General features: G+C 42.0%; 1 protein-coding gene across 1 annotated transcript in view; it reads right to left on the minus strand.

Annotated features, from left to right (window-relative positions):
* Positions 1–568: 568 nt before the first annotated feature.
* Positions 569–19,727, minus strand: part of nyap2 (neuronal tyrosine-phosphorylated phosphoinositide-3-kinase adaptor 2) — a 173,119-nt gene continuing 153,960 nt past the window's right edge. The window contains exon 8 of the mRNA XM_033031989.1: positions 569–3,804. Within this exon, the coding sequence (XP_032887880.1) occupies positions 3,571–3,804 (234 nt within the window). The 3' untranslated portion in view covers positions 569–3,570. The remainder of the gene's footprint in view (positions 3,805–19,727) is intronic.

Genomic DNA, 19,727 nt, shown 5'->3' on the forward strand with positions numbered 1-19,727 from the left:
AACCAGTGACGATTTGAAGTCCAGGCTACAGGATAGGACAGGTTTGGAGGGATATGGACCAAACGCAGCATGTGGGAATAATATAGCTGGGACATGTTGGCCGGTGTGGGCAAGTTGGGCTGAAGGGCCTGGTTCCACACTGTATCACTCCAGCACTCTACAGCTAATCTCTCCAGCCAATTTTAAGCAGATGGAATACTTGACGGTCACCTGGATAATTATACCTGCATCATATCATCAATGTTGGGATAACTCGCTGGAATATACTGAGGAATTTCTGTGTCAGCATCACATATTTTTATTTATTTGAAGAGATCACTGCAAGTAATAATTTCTGTTTGTACGAAGACTTATTGTGTCCCAATGCATTCTTCTGTCTGCTATTTTAGCAACAGATCCTTTGTACACCTATATGTCCTGGACTTGAGAATTACTGTGCAGTATTGTAGGTCAATGTGCTGGAACTCTGACTTTACCTCTAAACCCAAATGCAACACTGGCTAAATCTAACAAACGTTACTCACGAATGAATATTTGAAAAGAAAGAGCATTAGAAATAGGACAAATGTTTCATATCAAATTTCTGTGTTTATTATGATGGGGCGATAAGTTAATGCACACACATCCATTCATTCTATAAGTTCACAAGAATCCTTGGCCTGTTATTAACATTACTTTGAATATCACTGAGGAATGGAAAGGACATTCAATGTTGGAAGGTTTAGTTGTAAACAGTTGAGCAGGAATGAACATGTTGCAACAATGAAACTCACTTCAGTCCCACATCTGTATGTTGAATAATTCATAGGCTACTGAAGAATTCTCCGCAGTTTTTGTCCAAAAGAATTGCAAAAAATACAAACGATCAAATTATCAGAATAGGTCTTTTCATTTAAACACCATTTTCATTGAAGTTGCTGAAAATTACCACTTTTTCTAAAAATACAACTGATATCATGGTATTTAAAATGACGAGAAGACATGGTCTGCATGTGTGTGTTTGTGCGTGCACGTGCGTGTGCATGTGTAAAAGTGCATGCATCTGTGTGTGCTCTAACTATGTTGTTTGTGCGTTATATGTGCACTTGTATGTATGTGTACACAGTAAATGAGTTACTCAACTGGTGAAAGCTTGCTTGATATGTGAGCAAGAAAGTGGATGGACTGACTGTAATCCACCATTTGAAATTCAGTTTGGAATATTTGCCTTCACTGTGATGCATGTTGAAGTGCATGACCCAAAGGTAAATTATGTCGGGATAAATGTATAGGGGATTGAAATTTTAATGTCATCCATTTTTGGAGGAAATTAAATACTGGTGATAATGTTTTAGGTTTGTCCTGGCTGTGATCTTCGTGTGCTTACCCTGGCTCTGATGGATTTTAAGGGTTAAAAATTGAATCTGAAAGAAGTGAGGATGCATATATTAGTTCAATTGGGGTTTTGTGTAATGGCTCTATTAGAGTTGGGGTATGTTAGCGAATCATGACCAAAGTTAGGGTACACTAAACAACTCATGTTAAGATACTGGGATACTATGAGCTCCCCCATCAAGATGGCCCTGGAGAGTAGTGACTCTTTGCGAGCTGTCCCCAACTCATCATCTCCTTAATGTACCAATCTACACTGACAGGGTCTGCACACCGGCTGCTTATTATGTTAGTGCATTCGGTATAATCCGTGCAGGAATACGTGCATTTAGCTGATGGTGTTGGGATGTAAATATTGCCAATGATGGAGGGGATGCACAAGCGATCACTGATTGAGACTGAGATCAATGCTAGGGTCATGCTCTATTAATTTGTGTTGGGCTTTTCTCTGATAGATGCCGGCTGTATAAAATATGAATAACGTTAGGCTTATGCACCAAGATCATGACTGGCTGTGTAGACAATGATCAATGATGGATAAAGGCACTATGAATGAAGTTGAGCAGACACGGTATAATAGGTGAGGGGTTGATATGGTAGGATTTGATTGTGTGCAGCTTGACTATTGTTGAATGCATGCATTTTGATGCATGCCAGGTTTATGGATTTCACTGAGTGTGCGCATTATGATTGATACACGAGTTGTGCAGAATAGCATTGTTGTAAAACTATAATCTATGTAGTGATGCATACACTGGCTGTGATAATCATTAGGTGTGTTTTGACTGTGCTTTTTTTTCTATTTTTATTCACAGTGTGCTTTACACAAAAATACTATAAAGTTCACACTATATTCAATTATACTATTAAAATTCAAGAAAAGTGAATACGAGACAATAACATCATAATTATATATATATATTTATATATAGATATATCATAGGTCAATACACATGTAAAAAATATTTGAAAGCCTTCAACTCCTCCTGTTTACTTCACAACAGGTAATGAACTAACGGTTTCTACTGAGATTACATTGCACAGATTATGATGAGGGTAGGGGAGATTTTCCTGGGTTCACACAGCGTGTGTTAAAGTGCTCAGGCCCAACGATCATCTGGACAACACATCCGGGAAAGAGTCAGTCTGAATTTCCGTGGTGTAAATGGTTAACGCCAATGGATCATATTGCAGGTGTACACTCTGATCTACTATACCTGGGCACAGAAAAGGAAAATCTCTCCTAGGCCCCACTGTTGAGTCACATACAAAAAACAAACCTAAATCCGGTGGTTCAGTGTGAAAAGATTCTCATCCTAGTGCTTTGAGCATTTGATAAATGTTCCTTTTAAAAACTCATTATCAATTAGTGCAGACCAGAGAGAGGAGCAGGGCTGTGTCATAGACAATGGCAAAACATACCAAACTCCACCGGTGTTTGCATAGGAAAGCAACTGGAACCCCCTTAAAGAGAGCTCTGCAGATCGGGGTGACGTCCCGCTGGCATTTATCAGTAACTAAAGAGGTGGATCACTCCATTCTCTCGCAAACTGAATGACCATTGGAACTCATCTTCCCTTGTTTTTGAAATAGGATTAAAAAAGTGCTCGTCGAACAAAATATTAAGAGCAGGCAGAGAATATCGCGAATGTGCAACCCTGTCGAAAATCTCTTGTTAAAGAAGAGGCAAGTGATTTTGTTGCACAAGGTTCACAGATGAGAGATTCTCCTTTGGTGGTCAAGAATCAGACTCATGCTACCAACCACCTCCTCTCGTGCCTGCCTCTGATTGATTGCAATTTCTTAAAAGCTGACCATAAAATTAATTATATTAAAATCCTTTCACATAACAGCACAGCTGTTTGATAATTTATTGTTATAGCAATATTACTTTTAAATATCATTTCACAACAGTGCTTCGTTAAGGCAGCTAGGACCAGGGTTGCTGCCAGGGGCTTTGCTCGGCATGGAAATTGGCTCAACCTCTGTCGTGTGACATGTTGGCTCCAGTCACAGTGAACCATGGTCTCCTCAAGGCAACTGAATCATTGGAGTTGAAAGGGTCGAAGGGCCCGGGCGGGTGGACCAATGCGGACGACAAAGGTTGAAGAACAGTCATCTGGGGAATTACTCTTGGAGGTTGCCTGGAATGGTCAGCGGTCGAAACCTTGGGGGAAGCATGCTTCACAGAGGACTTCTTCAGATAGCTGTGTCCCAGAGAACAGTTTGTGGCTTTGCACAGGGTGACGCTGACAGCTTCAGGCTCTTTGTTGCACTGTTCTTCTTCCAGCTTGGAAGGATGGGCATGCTTTCCTGCTTACAAAGACCTTTATCTGGCTTCTGCCGTGACTTGATCTCTTTGCACAAACTGCGCTTCTTCTCAATCATTTCAAGTATTGTGTTGTCTCCATAGAACCACTGTTGGTACAAAGTCTGGGTAGAAAAAGAGGAAGGTCAGAATACACAAAAGCATCAATCCTGCTGCATGATTTAGAGATTAACGATAGAGATTTATTTTTAATCACTTTTTGATTGTTTTCCATGAGGTTTAGTTATTGTTCGTTCACCGGCGAGTTACCATGAGGCAAGGGTAGTTGTTAGTATTATGTAAATTGGCCTTGACACTTTATCTCTGATCATTGAGACACACTTTTATGCAGTTCGTTAAAAGCATTTGGCATTCCTGTCAGACTGGGCAGGCAAAACTCCTATTGTATAAATACCAGCATGCAAAAATCCTGGCGGAAGTTTCTAATTGCAGATATATTAAATTATTAACTTAGTGATTTAGATCTGCTTCCTCTCTTTCCCTCTCACAGTAAATTGTTATGAGAAAACATTTTGCAACAGTTGGCCACTGATTGACTGTTTTATTAGCATTTCCTTGAAGTTAGGTCAGAGTATATACTGAAGTGGAGAGCATGCGAGGGGAAAGGTGAACCAAGGGCTCAGTACATGCAACACTTCATGACATGCACATGCTAAATGCACGTATATGCCTTGTCATGCAGCCACAGAACATATCACATATAATAAGCGGGTCCCAAGCACGTACTCAGAAGCTTATAATAAATGTATGTGTTGGATACATGCAGGCTGTCATGCTGGATGCTTGTCAAACCAGTTCTACTTCACCTATAGAAGAAGGTCATGGCAAATGAATCCCCAGCTTGGGGCTTTTGGCAGCTATCTCCTGCTCTTGTCTGGAAGCACTTAGTGGTGCAGATGTAACCCACGCAGATGCCAACAAGACCCATGCCTGTGGCCAGAATGGTTTGTCCGCATTTGTGCAGCGTGACTCTTCAGGGAAAACCACATCCCTCCCTCCCAACCCCCAGAACAAAAGATGCCAGAGTCTTTGGACACATTCAGATACGAATGGCTGGCCCCATACACACTGGCAACAAATAGGCAAGTGGTAACTGAGCATGGAGGTCACTGGTCACCGTACCTGGTCAACTTCTGATTCCCTTGCAGTTGCTCCAAAGACCTGCAAATATAGAGGGATGTCCAGAGAGGTCCCAAACATGTCAAACATTGGTGAAATATCTTTGGGGGAAACAGGCCAGGGGACAGAAAGTACGTGGCTTTATAAAAAAAACTACCAGCAAGGCGGCAGAGTTGCTAAACAGCAAAGAAGTACTACCACTTGTGGGGTGGATGGGAAATATTTACACTGCAATTCTTCACAGGAAAGTGCTCATGCACAACAGGCCAGTTTAAGAATAAAGTGGGCAAGTGACGCAACCCCCTCCCATGTTCGAAGCAGCATCTACCTTCCCTAATGTGGCCTTTGAGCACTAAACGCCAATGAATCCAGTTCACGACAGGTGCAGAAGCCAAGTGCCACAAGTGGCACTGGTCAATTTATGGCTGTGACACATGGAGCTTCTGTTATGCGACCGCGAGGAAACAACTTGTGCGCAGCAGATGTTGTTTCTTATAATACCGACCACAATAAAGCAATCTCGTTAACGACGAGCATTGCCAAACACTATTTTGAAGGTGGAACATGTTGTTTTCTGCCTGGGTGGTAAATGTGTGGAGCAGATCACTGTCTGCTTTAGAACCTACACATTCGTTTCAAGGCAAATGATAATGAGACAGGATCTACCATGGGTGGCCAATCTTCCTGGCATAAACCAGCTTTAAGGCTGGGTGGCAGCAGGAAGTTCTACTCCCGAGCTTCCACTTAGGACTACAGTTTTGTCTCTCTCTTATCATTGTCGATTTTAACAAAGCAGTGTATGGTCATTAGTGATAGGAGTAGAATTAGGCCATTCAGCCCATCAAGTATACTCTGCCAATCAATCATGGCTGATCTATCTCTCCCTCCTAACCCTATTCTCCTGCCTTCTCCCCATAACCCTTGACACCCGTACTAATCAAAGCTCATGTGCATCAGGCCAGTCTAAGAATACTGTTCTAACAGCAGCTCGAACAGTTCTGTTCCAGCTGCCTCTTAAAAAACAAAACTTAGAGGGTTTCCAGTGAACTAGCCAGTCTTAAATGTGGAGAACACTCGTATAAATTACCATCTTAATATTCTAGTTCACTTTAAAGGAATGAAAAAAAGTTCATTTATTTTCTCTGGTCTTTGAGGTCTATCAAAAACCAGTCAATGTCAAATGGTAACTTGGTATTGGGTTTTAAATTGCAAAAATGTTCATTTTTCTGATCGCTTCATTGTTTTTTTTCCTCAGGAATGTTGATTAAAATTCTATGACTTTCTGATATGTCCTCGTTCAGGGAATTTAAATCTCGATATTTTTTGTCCTCATTTTTTGCTTTCTATTCATCTATGTCTTTCACACCATCAAACAAGACCATTTGGCCCATCGAGTCTATATTAGTTCTCAGAGCAATCCTATCAATCCATTCCCCCATTCTCTCTCATACGGCCATCACTTACACCTGATTCGCATGCAACCCACCTACAATGACCTTTAATCAACCAACCAACCAACTAGAGTGTCTTTTGAATGTGGGCAGTAATTAGGCACCCTGGGGAAAACCATGTTGTCACTTAAAGAATGTGAAATCTCTACAAAAGCAGCACTGGATCGAAGGCATCACCAAGGATTCCTGCCACCCCAGCCAATTCAGTTTTCTCCTTTCTACCTTCTTGGAGAATATACAAGTGCTTGTAAGACTTCAGAACAGCTTCTTCCCCACTGCAATCAGACTCCTTAAACAATCACCTCTTTCACGCTGTGTAGGAAGGATCTGCAGATGCTTGTTTACCGTGTGCGGACGGGATGTAGAAGGACGAGAAGCCGAAGCGAAAAAGTGGAAGCCAAGATATCGAATGGAAACGACGCTGAAAAGCCAAATAACTGAACGGACACGACGCCTAAAAGCCAAATAACCGAAAGGGCACGATGCCGAAAGGATACGAACCTGAACGGACTCCATGCCGAAAGGACAATAAGCACAACGGACATGCGTCGAAAAGCCGGCAAACAGACATGGCGTCTCTGGGAACACGATTTGTCCGAGACCTTTTCAGCGATGGGTTCAGACCCCGGCGTCCATCCAATCACTGGCCGGGGGAGACGGGAGGGTGGGGGAGACGGGAGGGTGAGGGAAATTTTTAATATTCCGGGTACCCTTGTTTACACCAAAGATAGACACAAAATGCTGGAGTAAACTCAGTGGGTCAGGCAGCATCTCTGGAGAAAAGAAATAGGTGATGTTTTCGGTCAGAACCCAGTCTAAAGAAGGGTCTCGACCCGAAACGTCACCTAGTCCTGTTCTCCAGAGATGTTGCCTGTCCTGCCGAGTTATTCCAGCATTTTGTGTCTATCAACTCTTTCACACTCCTTTCCCAGAGATGCTGCAACATATTCTTACTCTTAACTCTATCTCATTTGGTTATTCTGTTATTGTACTCTAATATATTTTTGCACGACAATTTGCTTTGCACTGCTTCAGAATGCATTACAATCTTGCACCAGTCGTGCAGTTGTTGTGTATTTATTGTTGTGATTATCATTATTGTATTAGACTGTTTACTCTGTGAGCTTAATGTGAACAAGGAATTTCATTACAGCCTGTTTAAGAAGGAACTGCAGATGCTGGAAAATCGAAGGTACACAAAAAAGCTGGAGAAACTCAGCGGGTGCAGCAGCATCTATGGAGCGAAGGAAAAAGGCAACGTTTCGGGCCGAAACGTTGCCTTTTTCCTTCGCTCCATAGATGCTGCTGCACCCGCTGAGTTACTCCAGCTTTTTTGTGTACCTCCCATTTCATTACAGCTTGGTGTGTATGACAATAGAGGCAGTCCAGTAGTGCAATGGTAGAGTTGCTGCCTTTAAGCGGCCTTTTCACGGGGCGACTTGACGCAAGAGTTAACCGGAGTTTAACATCGTGGGAACCTCGTGCGATAACAGTGCGGCATTCGTGGACCACCGTGGACCACCGTAGCGCTAACGGCAGGTCATCGTGTAACTTGGTCACTCGGGAGAAAATTCAAGAAAGTTTGAATTTCTCCAAGATTGACTTGTACACTTGTGGTTGAGTATTGCAACATTATATGAACGTAGTGGCCAGTGCGATATCCGTAATAACTCTTGCGGGTACCGTGGGAACTCCTGCGAACGGTGAACCCGGAAGCTGGACAGAGGGAACAGAAGGTGAGTAAAAATTATCTTATGTGGGATTGAATTTAAAAAATAAATAAAAATAAAGATTTGCATCCGCATATGGACATCAACTTATTCATGAGTTATGTTAATGAGATTCAAGAAAATAACTATAATCTTTAAAAGGGACTTTAAAAGGGACTTTACTGAAAGGTTACGCATTTTTATGGTCCGTGAGAAATTTTTCACATGTACTTCTTTGAGAGATACAGGTCGGAGTCCTCGGGTCCAGGGGTCCGGAACGCTACCAATCAATGTTGTACAGAGACCCGTGTAAGGAATGAACTGCACATGCTGGTTTAAACCGAAGACAGACACAAAAAGCTGGAGTAACTCAGCGAGTCAAGCAGCATCTCTGGAGAAAAAAAGCTGATGTTTCGGGACGAGACACATCTTCAGACCCAATTCCGATTAGGCTGTCTGAAGAAGGGTTCCGGTGTTGGGGGAGTCCAGAACCAGGGTCCCAGTTTTACAGTCTACCGTGGGAACTCTTTAACTCAGTAAAGTAAAGTAGCCTTTATTGTCATATCAGCGCACAGGCAGCAGTTGACTGTTGCTCTATTCAGTTTCCCAGGGGGTCGGGACGGGACTGGAGTTGGGAGAGAAAGGTGGGGGTGTCGAGGGAGAGGAGGGGGAGACAGATGGGGGTGTCTTCATTTACTGACGGCGGGTGTCTGTCACTGAAACAGGCAGGTGAGATTTCACATCCACCTTGTGTGTGCCTCTCTCTCTCTCTCCCTCCCTCTTACACAGGCTGAGAGACTCTGCCTCTGTGAGTGTACGTCTCTTTCTCCCCCTCTCCCACACACAGTAAGACCGAGGTACTGTGCTCAGTCCATCTGTGTCTCCCACATACACAGTAAAATATGTCTCCAAATGAGCCAATTCAACCAAGGGAGGATATATATAGTGTGTGAAAAAAAAAGTTACATCATTTGTGTCACGTGTAGTTCACGATGTTCATTCAAGATTTAACGGGAAAGCTCGGGAAACGGACAAGTCACTCGCACAAATAGCAGAAATGCCGAGTACCGTGGGAACTCTTTATCTACTGCCGTTATATCGTGCGAGACTCGTGCTGGACCACGACCTCTTCACTCTGGTGACATCTTGCGTCAACTCGCCCCGTGAAAAGGCCGCTTTACAGCGCCAGAGACCAGGGTTTGATTCTGGGTGCTATCTATACGGAGTTTGTACGTTCTCTCTGAGACCGCATGTGTTTTCTCCCGGTGCTCCAGTTTCCTCCCAAATTCCAAAGACGTGCAGGTTTGCAGGTTAATTGGCTTTGGCAAGTTGTAAAAAATTGTCCCTGGTGTGTAGGATAGTGCTAGTGTATCGCTGGTTGGAGTGGACTCGTGGGCTGAAGGGTCTGTTTCCTTGCTGTATATCTCCAAAGTCTAATACACTAATCTGAAATGTAAAAGGTCAGAATTGAGCTGGAGCTGTGGGCAGCAGCTGTACTTACTGCCACACACTATTGTCCATTAACCTTAACAATCTCACCCTTTAGTTTTCTCTCTCAGTGCCTTGCCCAATTGAACTGGCAGCTTCTTATTCTGGCTACCTCCTCTCTTTCCTTTCCCCGACCGAGCTCTGCCCTTCCTCTGCTGATTCCACTCACTCCTTCAATTCTTTAGTCTTCAGACAATCTCCGTTCCTTCTGGGTGGTGATGTTTATTTAAGTTATATCAATGGTGGATTTGTTTCAGACAATTTTGATTGAATATTCTTATGAAGAGCTTAAGCATTGAGTCAATGTAATATTTACTTTTAACTGAATCTATTGTTTATAGGCTTAAAACTTGCATGTCTACAATGACCCCACAGGCATAGTCTAAATGACAGTATATTTAACTCTGCGATATTATAAACAGCTTAATCGCATGTTTGTTATTTTTCCACGAAAGTGTTTGCGTTATGTTTACAGAGCGCACTTGTAGATGACAGAAAGCAGCTGTTGTGGAGATCCCCTCCCATGGAGTGGAGATTGGAATGAGAGGGGATACAAATGGAAGAATATATGTAGAGTCTGACTACATTTGATGGACTATATGTTCGTGCTGCACCAAAAACCACAACGATGTTTCACATTAAATGACAGTGGAACATCATATCAAGAGAAAAGGTGGACAGATGTTGGTGCCCCTAATATATTTCAAAGGCTCATCTTTCAAACTGCCCTCTGGTAGCTCAGTGAAAGTCAAAGATCAAAGGCATGAATGAATGACTCCAAATGCTCCCTGGTGGAAGCTGGCTGTAGAACTGCCCATCGAACATGACCATCTGACCATCAGTCTGAAGAAGGGTCTCGACCCAAAGCGTCACCTATTCCTTCGCTCCATAGATGATGCCTTACCCGCTGAGTTTCTCCAGCATTTTAGTCTACCTTCGATTTTTCCAGCATCAGCAGTTCTTTCTTAAACATTTCGTCTATCGAACATGTGGAAAATCACTGAGCAGACATCACAAAGGTTAACCTACGTTGAGCGTTTGTCGGCACTGGGCCTGTACTCACTGGAGAATGAGCAGGGACCTCATTGAAACATACTGCTTGGGCAGAGTGGATGTGGAGAGGATGTTTCCACTTGTGGGAGAGTCTAGGACTAGAGGTCATAGCCTCAGAATTAAAGGACGTCTTTTCGGAAGAAGATGAGGAGACATTTCTTTAGTCAGAGGGTGGTGAATCTGTGGAATTCTTTGCCACAGAAGGCTGTGGAGACGAAGTCAGTGGATATTTTTGAGGCAAAGATAGATAGATTCTTGATTAGTGCAGGTGTCAGAGGTTTTGGGAGAAGACAGGAGAATGGGGTTAGGAGGGAGAGATAGATCAGCCATGATTGAATGGCAGAGTAGACTTGATGGGCCGAATGGCCTAATTCTACTATCACTTATGACCTTGTGACCTAGTCACACCCAAAGCCAAGTACACATTGCACGTCTGAATACCTGTGGCTTATTAAGTCACTCATTTGACCTCACTAGGAAAACGTGCAGCCTTATAACATAACTGGTCAAATGACAAACTGAAGTTCACCAAATAAATAATAATTAATTAACTCATTTATAAAAGATACACTTTGTGTTTAATCTCATCATTTCTGCGGCATGGTGGTGCAGTGGTAGAGTTGCTGCCTTACAGCGCCAGAGACCTGGGTTCGATCCTGACTACTGTTGCTGTCTGTATGGAGTTTTTACGTTCTCCCCATGACCTGCATAGGTTATCTCCGGGTGCTCCGGTTTCCTCCCACACACCAGAGACGTACAGGTTTGTAGGCTAAGTGGCTTGGTATAATTGTAAACTGTCTCTAGTGTGTATAGGATAGAGTTAGTGTGCGGGGATCGCAGGTCGGCACAGACTCAGTGGGCTGAGGAGCCTGTTTCTACACTGTATCTCTAACCTGAACTAATTCTTCTGTCCTAATTTAATCTGAATATGAAGAGGGGCTGTGTGGTCCAAGAAGGTGAAAAAGTAACTTCTTAAAAACCTTTTGTAGTTGATCGCAAAGTGTTTTTGTGGGAAGTTATAATCATAATGCAGATGGGTTGGTTAGTAGGTTTGCTGAGTGGAGGAGTTGCAGACTTTTCTCCCAGCGTGGAAATGTCAGACTAGGTAGCTTCAAGTTGAGAGGGGAGATGTGCGGGACATGTTTTTTTACACACAGTGTGGTGGGTGTTTGGAACATGTTGCCAGGGGTGGTGGTGCAGGCAGATATGATAGTAGCATTTAAGAGGCTTTTAGATTGGCACATGGATATGCAGGGAATGGAGGGATGTGAATTATGTGCTGGAGAGTAAATTACTTTAACCTGGCATCATGTACTGCTTGAACGTTATGGGTCGTAGGACCTGTTCCTGTGTTTCTACTGTTTTAAGTTTCATGTTCTATGTACCACCACATTTTATTTACACAGCGTGTTCCAATGTAGACTATGGTCAGCTGCCTCAGGTCCCAACTCACACCGATTTCTTTCAGTCATTATTGTTGGACTTGCTAACCCATGTTGGCTCTCCTTAACTCAGGCTTCAGTTACAAAAATATCATCTTGGTTTTATATCCCTCAGCCTTCCCTCTTTGTAATCTCCTCCAGACATATAATCTCCCACATAAAAAGATCAGCCTTCGTTTCCCATTACCGTGTATGCTATGAGCTTCATGCAAACAATGGCATTTAGTTGCACTGCTGTGTAAATGCAATAAACCAAGCTAATTTAACTTAATCTATTTGCATTCTCCCAACCTATGCGGAGGTGCAGAACCTGGCGGACTGGTGCGCCAATAACAACTTGGCAATAAACACCTCCAAGACCAAGGAGCTGATTATTGACTTCAGGAGGTCCCATTCTGGAGAATACGCCCCAATCTCCATTTACGGGGAAAGTGTGGAGAGAGTGTCCAGCTTTAAGTTTCTGGGCACTCACATTTCAGAAGACCTCACATGGTCCACAAACACCGCCGCGCTGGTCAAGAAGGCACAGCAACGACTGTTCTTCCTGAGGACATTAAAAAAGACTGGTCTGCCCCAACAGCTGCTGACAACGTTCTACCTCTGCACCACAGAGAGCATACTAACGTATGGCATCTCTGTGTGGTATCTCAGCTGCACGGAGGCGGAGAGGAGAGCTCTCCAGCGCGTCGTCAACAGAGCGCAGCGGATCATCGGGACAGAGCTACCAGCCTTGGAGGGCATCTACCACACGCGGTGCCTCAGGAAGGCCCTCAGCATCCATAAGGACTCATCACACCCCTGCCACAGTCTGTTTCAACTACTTCCCTCCGGCAGACGTTACAAGGCCTTCTACGCCCGAACCTCTAGACTCAGGAACAGTTTCATCCCAAGAGCTATAGCGGCTCTGAACCGGCCCTAATGAGTGCCCCCCCACCCACCCCCTTTGGACAGTCTCCCTCAGGTGGTCACGTCAATCAATTCAGCTTGTTTATTTATGTATTGTATTTATTTACCTTTCTTGTACATCAGTGGAGCTGCATACTAAATCTCGTTGCACTGACGTGCAATGACAATAAAAGATATATTATATTATTATTATTATTATTATTATTATTACAATCTCTTGGTTAATCCTAAATTTAACAGCTCCAAGTTTTAATTTTGCCTTTCAAAAAAAGGCACAAAGTGCTGAAGTAACTCAGCAGATCAGTCAGCAACTTTAGACAACATGGATGTTTTCCATAGATGCTGCACGACTCATTGAGTTACTTTTTTTTTTGCAAACCGGGATCTGCAGTATTTTTTGGCTTTAATTTGCCTTTAACAGACATGGACCAAATTCTGAAATTTCCTTCTTAAACCACACAATATATCTAAACTACTCTATCCTCTTTTAAAATGCTTTTTAAAACTTACCGCTTTCGCCAAGCTTTGAATTATCTGCCCTGATTTCTTCTTATGCGTTAAAGTTTGTACTTGGTCACATCCCTATGAAGGATGCTGGAGTATCTTGTGGCATTGCAACTACTATATAAATAGTATGTGTTCTTGTTATCGATTACAATAATGTAACAAATACATATCCTGTGTAGATATTATGTAGAATGCATTGTCTCTATCATTATTACATCATCGATAATATGTTGCTTTAATGCTGCTTTAGATTACAGAGAGATACAGATACTGACTTCCTTGCCATCCAATGGATCTACAGGAGGCACTGCCTCAATAAGGCAGCAGATATCCTCAAAGACTCACACCAGCCTGGCCACGCTCTCATTTCACTCCGACCATCGGGAAGAAGGTATAGGAGACTGAAAATAGTAATCACCATGTTCAAGAATAGCTTCTTGCCAACAACCATCAGGCTCTTGAACACAACACATCACTAATCTTAGCAACTATGAACTTCAAAGGACTGCTTTTAGTTACATTAGGGACGTGTTTTTATTTTGCACTAGCATTGCAGTTATTATTTAATTGAATAACAATATATATATTATACATATTTGTGTGTATTGCATTTATGGGCCTGTTAAGATGCTGCTGGTACAGTTTTCAGTGTTCTGTTGTCGGTACATATGACAATTAAACATTTTTGAATTCCCTACGCTTCTATTCTTTACATATGTTTAGTTTTCTGCATATATTTAAGATCCATTGTATTTTGTATTTCTCCCTATAATAAAGACGAGCAGTTGAAGAGAATTGAAAAAAATATAATTTCATTGATGGGCAAATAATATTCACCGTGTGTAGTAATTGACAAGGGGCCAGACTTATTGTCTGCTGGACCTGCAATTCCCTCTTTGTTAACAGGAGTAAATCTGTCAGATTGAAGTATTTCTGTAAAATCAAAGGAGAATTTGTTTATTTGCCTAGAAATAGGCTCTGTATAAATACGATAGATGACATTAGCTACAAAATACAAAATGCTTCGATTCTAATTTGGTAAACATCATGTGCAAGCTCAGTAGAATTCAGTTCAGCTCTTGACATTGCAAAGATATGATTGTAAGAACATTTACTGGCACCTAGTGGTAATAACGAGAAGATGTGTCGGAAGGAGCTGCAGATGCTGGTTTACATTGAAGATAGAGGCAAAATGCTGGAGTAACTCAGCGGGGCAGGCAGCATCTCTGGATAGAAGGGATGGTTGACATTTCAGGTTGAGACCCTTTTTCAGACTTGGCTTCTGATTGTTGGAGATCAGGTATTAAAATCAGACTATTAAATCAATCGTACTAAATCAATAACTAAATGATTAAATCATCGACTTCTTTGTGCTGGAAAAGGACAATTTTAGCATATGCTTTGCTGATCAGCTGAAAAACATTTCTCATTGATGTCACAGATTACAACATGCACTCAAAATATCCATTATGCTCACTAATGTGAAAACAGATGTTATTTGGTAGAAAACAGTATTCATTAACAATTAACAGTTAGACAGCTGGACCAAGAAAGTGGCTGACATTTGATAAAGAGTATTCTAATCCTGTCAATAACATGTTGCCAATTTAATATCTGTACAACTTTGTACACTTCTGTAGTTCATTGTCAAGAATGACGTATATATTAACTAGACAGACTATTAAAAAAAGTTTGCTGATCTCATCAACCGAGTAAAATAACACTATACACACAACAAACAACTTTAATCCCCAAACAGCCTTGATCTGTGCAAATCGGTAATTATGTTACAATGCAAAGGCTACAATGGACTTCCTGAGTGTCATGAACAGAGGAGGAGTCAAACCAAAGTTTGCCCTGGTTCCAGTAGCAACAGTTTTACAATCTGACTGTGCTCATCATTTAATCAGCTCCCTGCCACCTCTTCTCACTGACGTTCAACTGTATACCCATCATCCACATAAGAATAAACACTTTGAGAAAATAAGTGGTGTTGGTAACTGTTTGAGATTATGAGCTAAGTTTGAAGCTCTAGACGCCTAAAAATTGGAATTAATGCTCTTTTGGGATACTGATTGGACATCCGATCTAGTGGCCGATCCGATCGATAGGAGCAGCATGGTGGTGGCATGGTGGTGCATGGTAGTGTTGCTGCCTCACAGCGCCAGAGACCCGGGTTCGATCCTGACGGGTGCTGTCTGTATGGAGTTCTCCCCGTGATTGCGTGGGTTGCTTCCGGGAGCTCCTGTTTCCTTCCACATTGCAAAGACGTACAGGTTTGTAGGTTAAATGGCTTCAGTAAAAATCGTAAATTGGCCCCTGTGTGTAGGATAATGTTAGTGTATGGGGATCGCTGGTCAGCGTAGAGTCAATGGGCTGAAGGGCATATTATGAATATTAAAATTTTAATTAAAATTGCTGTACCAGGAATGGAGTGGCTTTCTTATGTGTTGTAATAGTTCCAAGATTCTATACAAGTGTCGGACCTGTACCATTTAAAATCAGTGAACTGGAATGTAAAAGCTCCCTCTGTTGGTTATCCTGAGAATATGTGAACAAAATTAGGTATCTTCCCAGATTAAGGAATTTTTGGAGATCAGATTTAGTTTTGGCATAGACCAGCAATTCTGGACAGGTGATTACAGTACGATCGTGTACAATGGGAATGAACAGAGCATACAAGTAAGACTAAAAAATGTGTAGGAAGGAACTGCAGATGCTGGTTTACACCAAAGAGAGACAGGGCAGCTAATATCCTCAAAGACCCACACCACCCTGGCCGTGCTTTCATATCACTTCTACCATCGGGAAGAAGGGAAAAAGTCGATACAGTGGATGTGGAGAGGATGTTTCCTCTAGTGGGAGAGTCGATGACTGGAGATCATAGCCTCAGAATTAAAGGACATTCATTTAGGAAGGAGATGAGGAGGAATTTCTTTAGGCAGAGGGTGGTAAATCTGTGGAATTCTTTGCCACAGAAGAGGCTGTGGAGGCCAAGTCAGTGGATATATTTAAGGCGGAGATAGATAAGTTCTTGATTAGTACGGGTGTCAGAGGTTATGGGGAGAAGGCAGGATTTTTTTTTTAAACAAGAGAGAATGAAAAAGAGAAGGAAAAGATGAAAAGTGAAAAGACAGGACCCCTGGACTACCAAAGTAGTGTGGCCAAAGAGCGGGTAAAGGTATAAGAGAGGAAAGGGAGAAAAAAAACGAACAAAAAAAATGGACCCCCCCCATCCACCTCGCTCAACCCATAGTTGGATTTAAATCCAAATTTGTGTTGCGCCATACTATCCTTGTAAGAATTCGGTAAAGTGTGTCCATGTCTTGAAAAATTGATCTGGTTTTTCTGCCAGGACAAGCCTAATATTTTCCAAATGTAGTGTCTCGGACATGTTTGTAATCCACATCTTTACAGTAGGGACTGATGTGTGTTTGAAGGCAGGAGAATAAGGTTAGGAGGGAGAGATAGATCAGCCATGATTGAATGGTGGAGTAGACTCGATGGGCCAAATGGCCTAATTCTACTTCTATCACTTATGAACTGATGAACACAATGTTGGAGTAACTCAGTGGGTCAGGCAGCATCAGCAGTTCCTCCCCTGGCTCTCAGTTTGAAGAAGGGTCTGGACCCGAAACATCAGCCATTCCTTTTCTCTAGAGATGCTACCTGACCCGCTGAGTTACTCCAGCTTTTTTGTGGTTATCTTAAGAGTAAGGAATAGTGACTATTACATCAGACGATGAGTTGGTTCACCATTTAAAAGCCAAATAGAAATGTGGAGTTGGAACAGGAGAAATTAATTGGCTATTGATTGCAATTGTGCTGCGTAAAGTTTTGGGAAAAACAGGATTATTATAAATAATTCTTCTTGTAGAAACAAAGAACTGCAGTTGCTGGTTTATACCAAAGATAGACTGGAACATGTTGGCCCGTGTGGGCAAGTTGGACTGAAGGGACTGTTTCCACACTATATCACTCTATGACTCTATAGACACCAAGTGCTGGTGTTACTCAGTGGATCAGGCAGCATCTCTGGAGAAAAGGAATAGGTGACGTTACAGGTCCGGACCTTTTCTCCAGAGATGCTGCCTGACCCGTTGCATTACTCCAGCACTTTCTTCCCCTTTCCTTACTTGGGAAGTGCACCTTATTTAACTTAAAAATCGAGAACTAATCCTGTAAACATATACTCCAGTGGGAAGGCATATTAGATTGTTTTAGTTGGCAGACTCAGCTTCTACTCTTACATTTGGATTGTTTTAGTGTGGCACTCCATTAAAATAGGGTGGTCCAGAGTAATTTACACAGCTAACAGATTACTAATGCTGATTCAATGCCCAGTTGCTTGAACAGCTTTGCTGTACACAATAACATCCCCACAGCCAGACAGAAAATAATTCTACCCATCATAACCTTAAGGTTACTGGAAAACACTGAAAATACTGAAAATAGTTAACTTATTCTGCAAGGTAGACTATCCCTGGCATCTAAGGCACAATTGAACTCTGCATCTTTAGCCGTGTCAATCTTGATAAGGATTTCATTTCAGAATGGGAGAGAACTGAAAGTTTGTGAATTCATGGTTATGAATACAGGGATTAGCTCCAAACTGCTGATGCAACAAGCATTTGTGAAACTATTGTTTGTTTACAAAAACATTACCATGCAAGAGCGCGTTGTAAAAAAACCCAAAATGTTCAAAAGAGCCTTCTTTTGACGAGATGTGGACCAGGGAGGAACATATTTAGGAGAGTTAACTGAAGGAACAGTGAGAAGGAAAACACTTGAAGAAACTTTTAATGATGAGAAAAAAAGAAATGTATGAGAATTTTAGGCGGGACTTTCAGTGGGTATGACTAAAATAGCCATTCGCTTGGCCAAGGGTTGAATGTCAGGAGCCCACATAATGAAGTGCTGGTTTACAGAATAATTGGCCTCTGTAAATTGCCCCTGGTGTGCAGGGAGTGGATGTGAATGAAGAATTAGTTTGAACAGATGATCAATGGATGGCGTGGACACGATGGGCCGAAGGGCCTGTTTCCACACTGTATCTTTAAAGTAACGTAAAGTAAAAAGTAAAGTAAAGTAAACGAAATCAAACTAAAATAAACTATAACGGGTCATAAAGTCATAATACACCAAACATAAATCTTGGTCCTCATTTCCAAATCCTGGCCACACACTCATCTCCCTGCTACCTTCAGGTAGAAGGTACAGGAGCCTGAAGACTGCAACAACCAGGTTCAGGAATAGCTACTTCCCCACAGCCATCAGGCTATTAAATCTGGCTCTGACAAAACTCTGATTATTAATAACCCATTTTCTGTAATTTGCACTTTATCAGTTTATTTATTCATGTGTGTATATATTTATATTATGGTATATGGACACACTTATCTGTTTTGTAGTAAATGCCTACTATGTTCTGTGTGCTGAAGCAAAGCAAGAATTTCATTGTCCTATACAGGGACACATGACAATAAATTCACTTGAACTTGAACTTGAACGAGTGATACAGTGTGGAAACAGGCCCTTTGGCCCAACTTGCCCACTTGTCCCAGCCACACTAGTCCCACCTGCCTGCATTTGGTCCACATCCTTCCAAACCTGTCCTATCCATGTACCTGTCTAACTGTTTCTTAAACAATGGGGTAGTCCCAACCTCACGTACCACCTCCGGCAGCTTGTTCCATACACCCACCACCCTTTGTGAGAAAACGTTACCCCTCAGGTTCCTATTAAATCTTTTCCCTTTCACCTTAAACTTATGTCCTCTGGTCCTCGATTCACCTACTCTGGGCAAGAGACTCTGTGCATCTGCCCGATCAATTCCTCTCATGATTTTATATATGTAGGGTGAGTCCAAAGGCTGTGCTGGGATATACTACAGGATGAGGTTGCAGAGACTAAACGGATTTGGAAATGAGGACCAAGATTTATGTTTGGTGTATTACAGAAGATGCGTTGCTGTCAATAAAGTTGAGGATGAGTATGCCATGGCACACAGCAGTAGATGGGATTTCTGCAGTGAATAACATGTTTATGAATTCAGATAATTAGACAAAGGAGACTTCAGAAACATGCCTTGAAGAGAATTTGTGGTAGAGCATTTGTATCGATATACTGTAGGTATCAATGAGGCAAGGAATGAAATAGCTATCAAAGATGTATTGAGAAATGTATGTGAAGAGTTGAATATACAATTAGAAACTCATATCTGCATTAAATCTATAATGTTCAAATCTACCATATGACTTTAAGGGTACATTAAGCAAAATAAATTAGGTTTGAGCTGGTCTCTTCTTAATTTCCTCCCTTACCGAACAAAATTGCTGAAACCGTTTTTATC

The sequence above is a fragment of the Amblyraja radiata genome, chromosome 13 (assembly GCF_010909765.2).
Source record: "Amblyraja radiata isolate CabotCenter1 chromosome 13, sAmbRad1.1.pri, whole genome shotgun sequence".
In the NCBI taxonomy this organism is placed as follows: Eukaryota; Metazoa; Chordata; class Chondrichthyes; order Rajiformes; family Rajidae; genus Amblyraja; species Amblyraja radiata.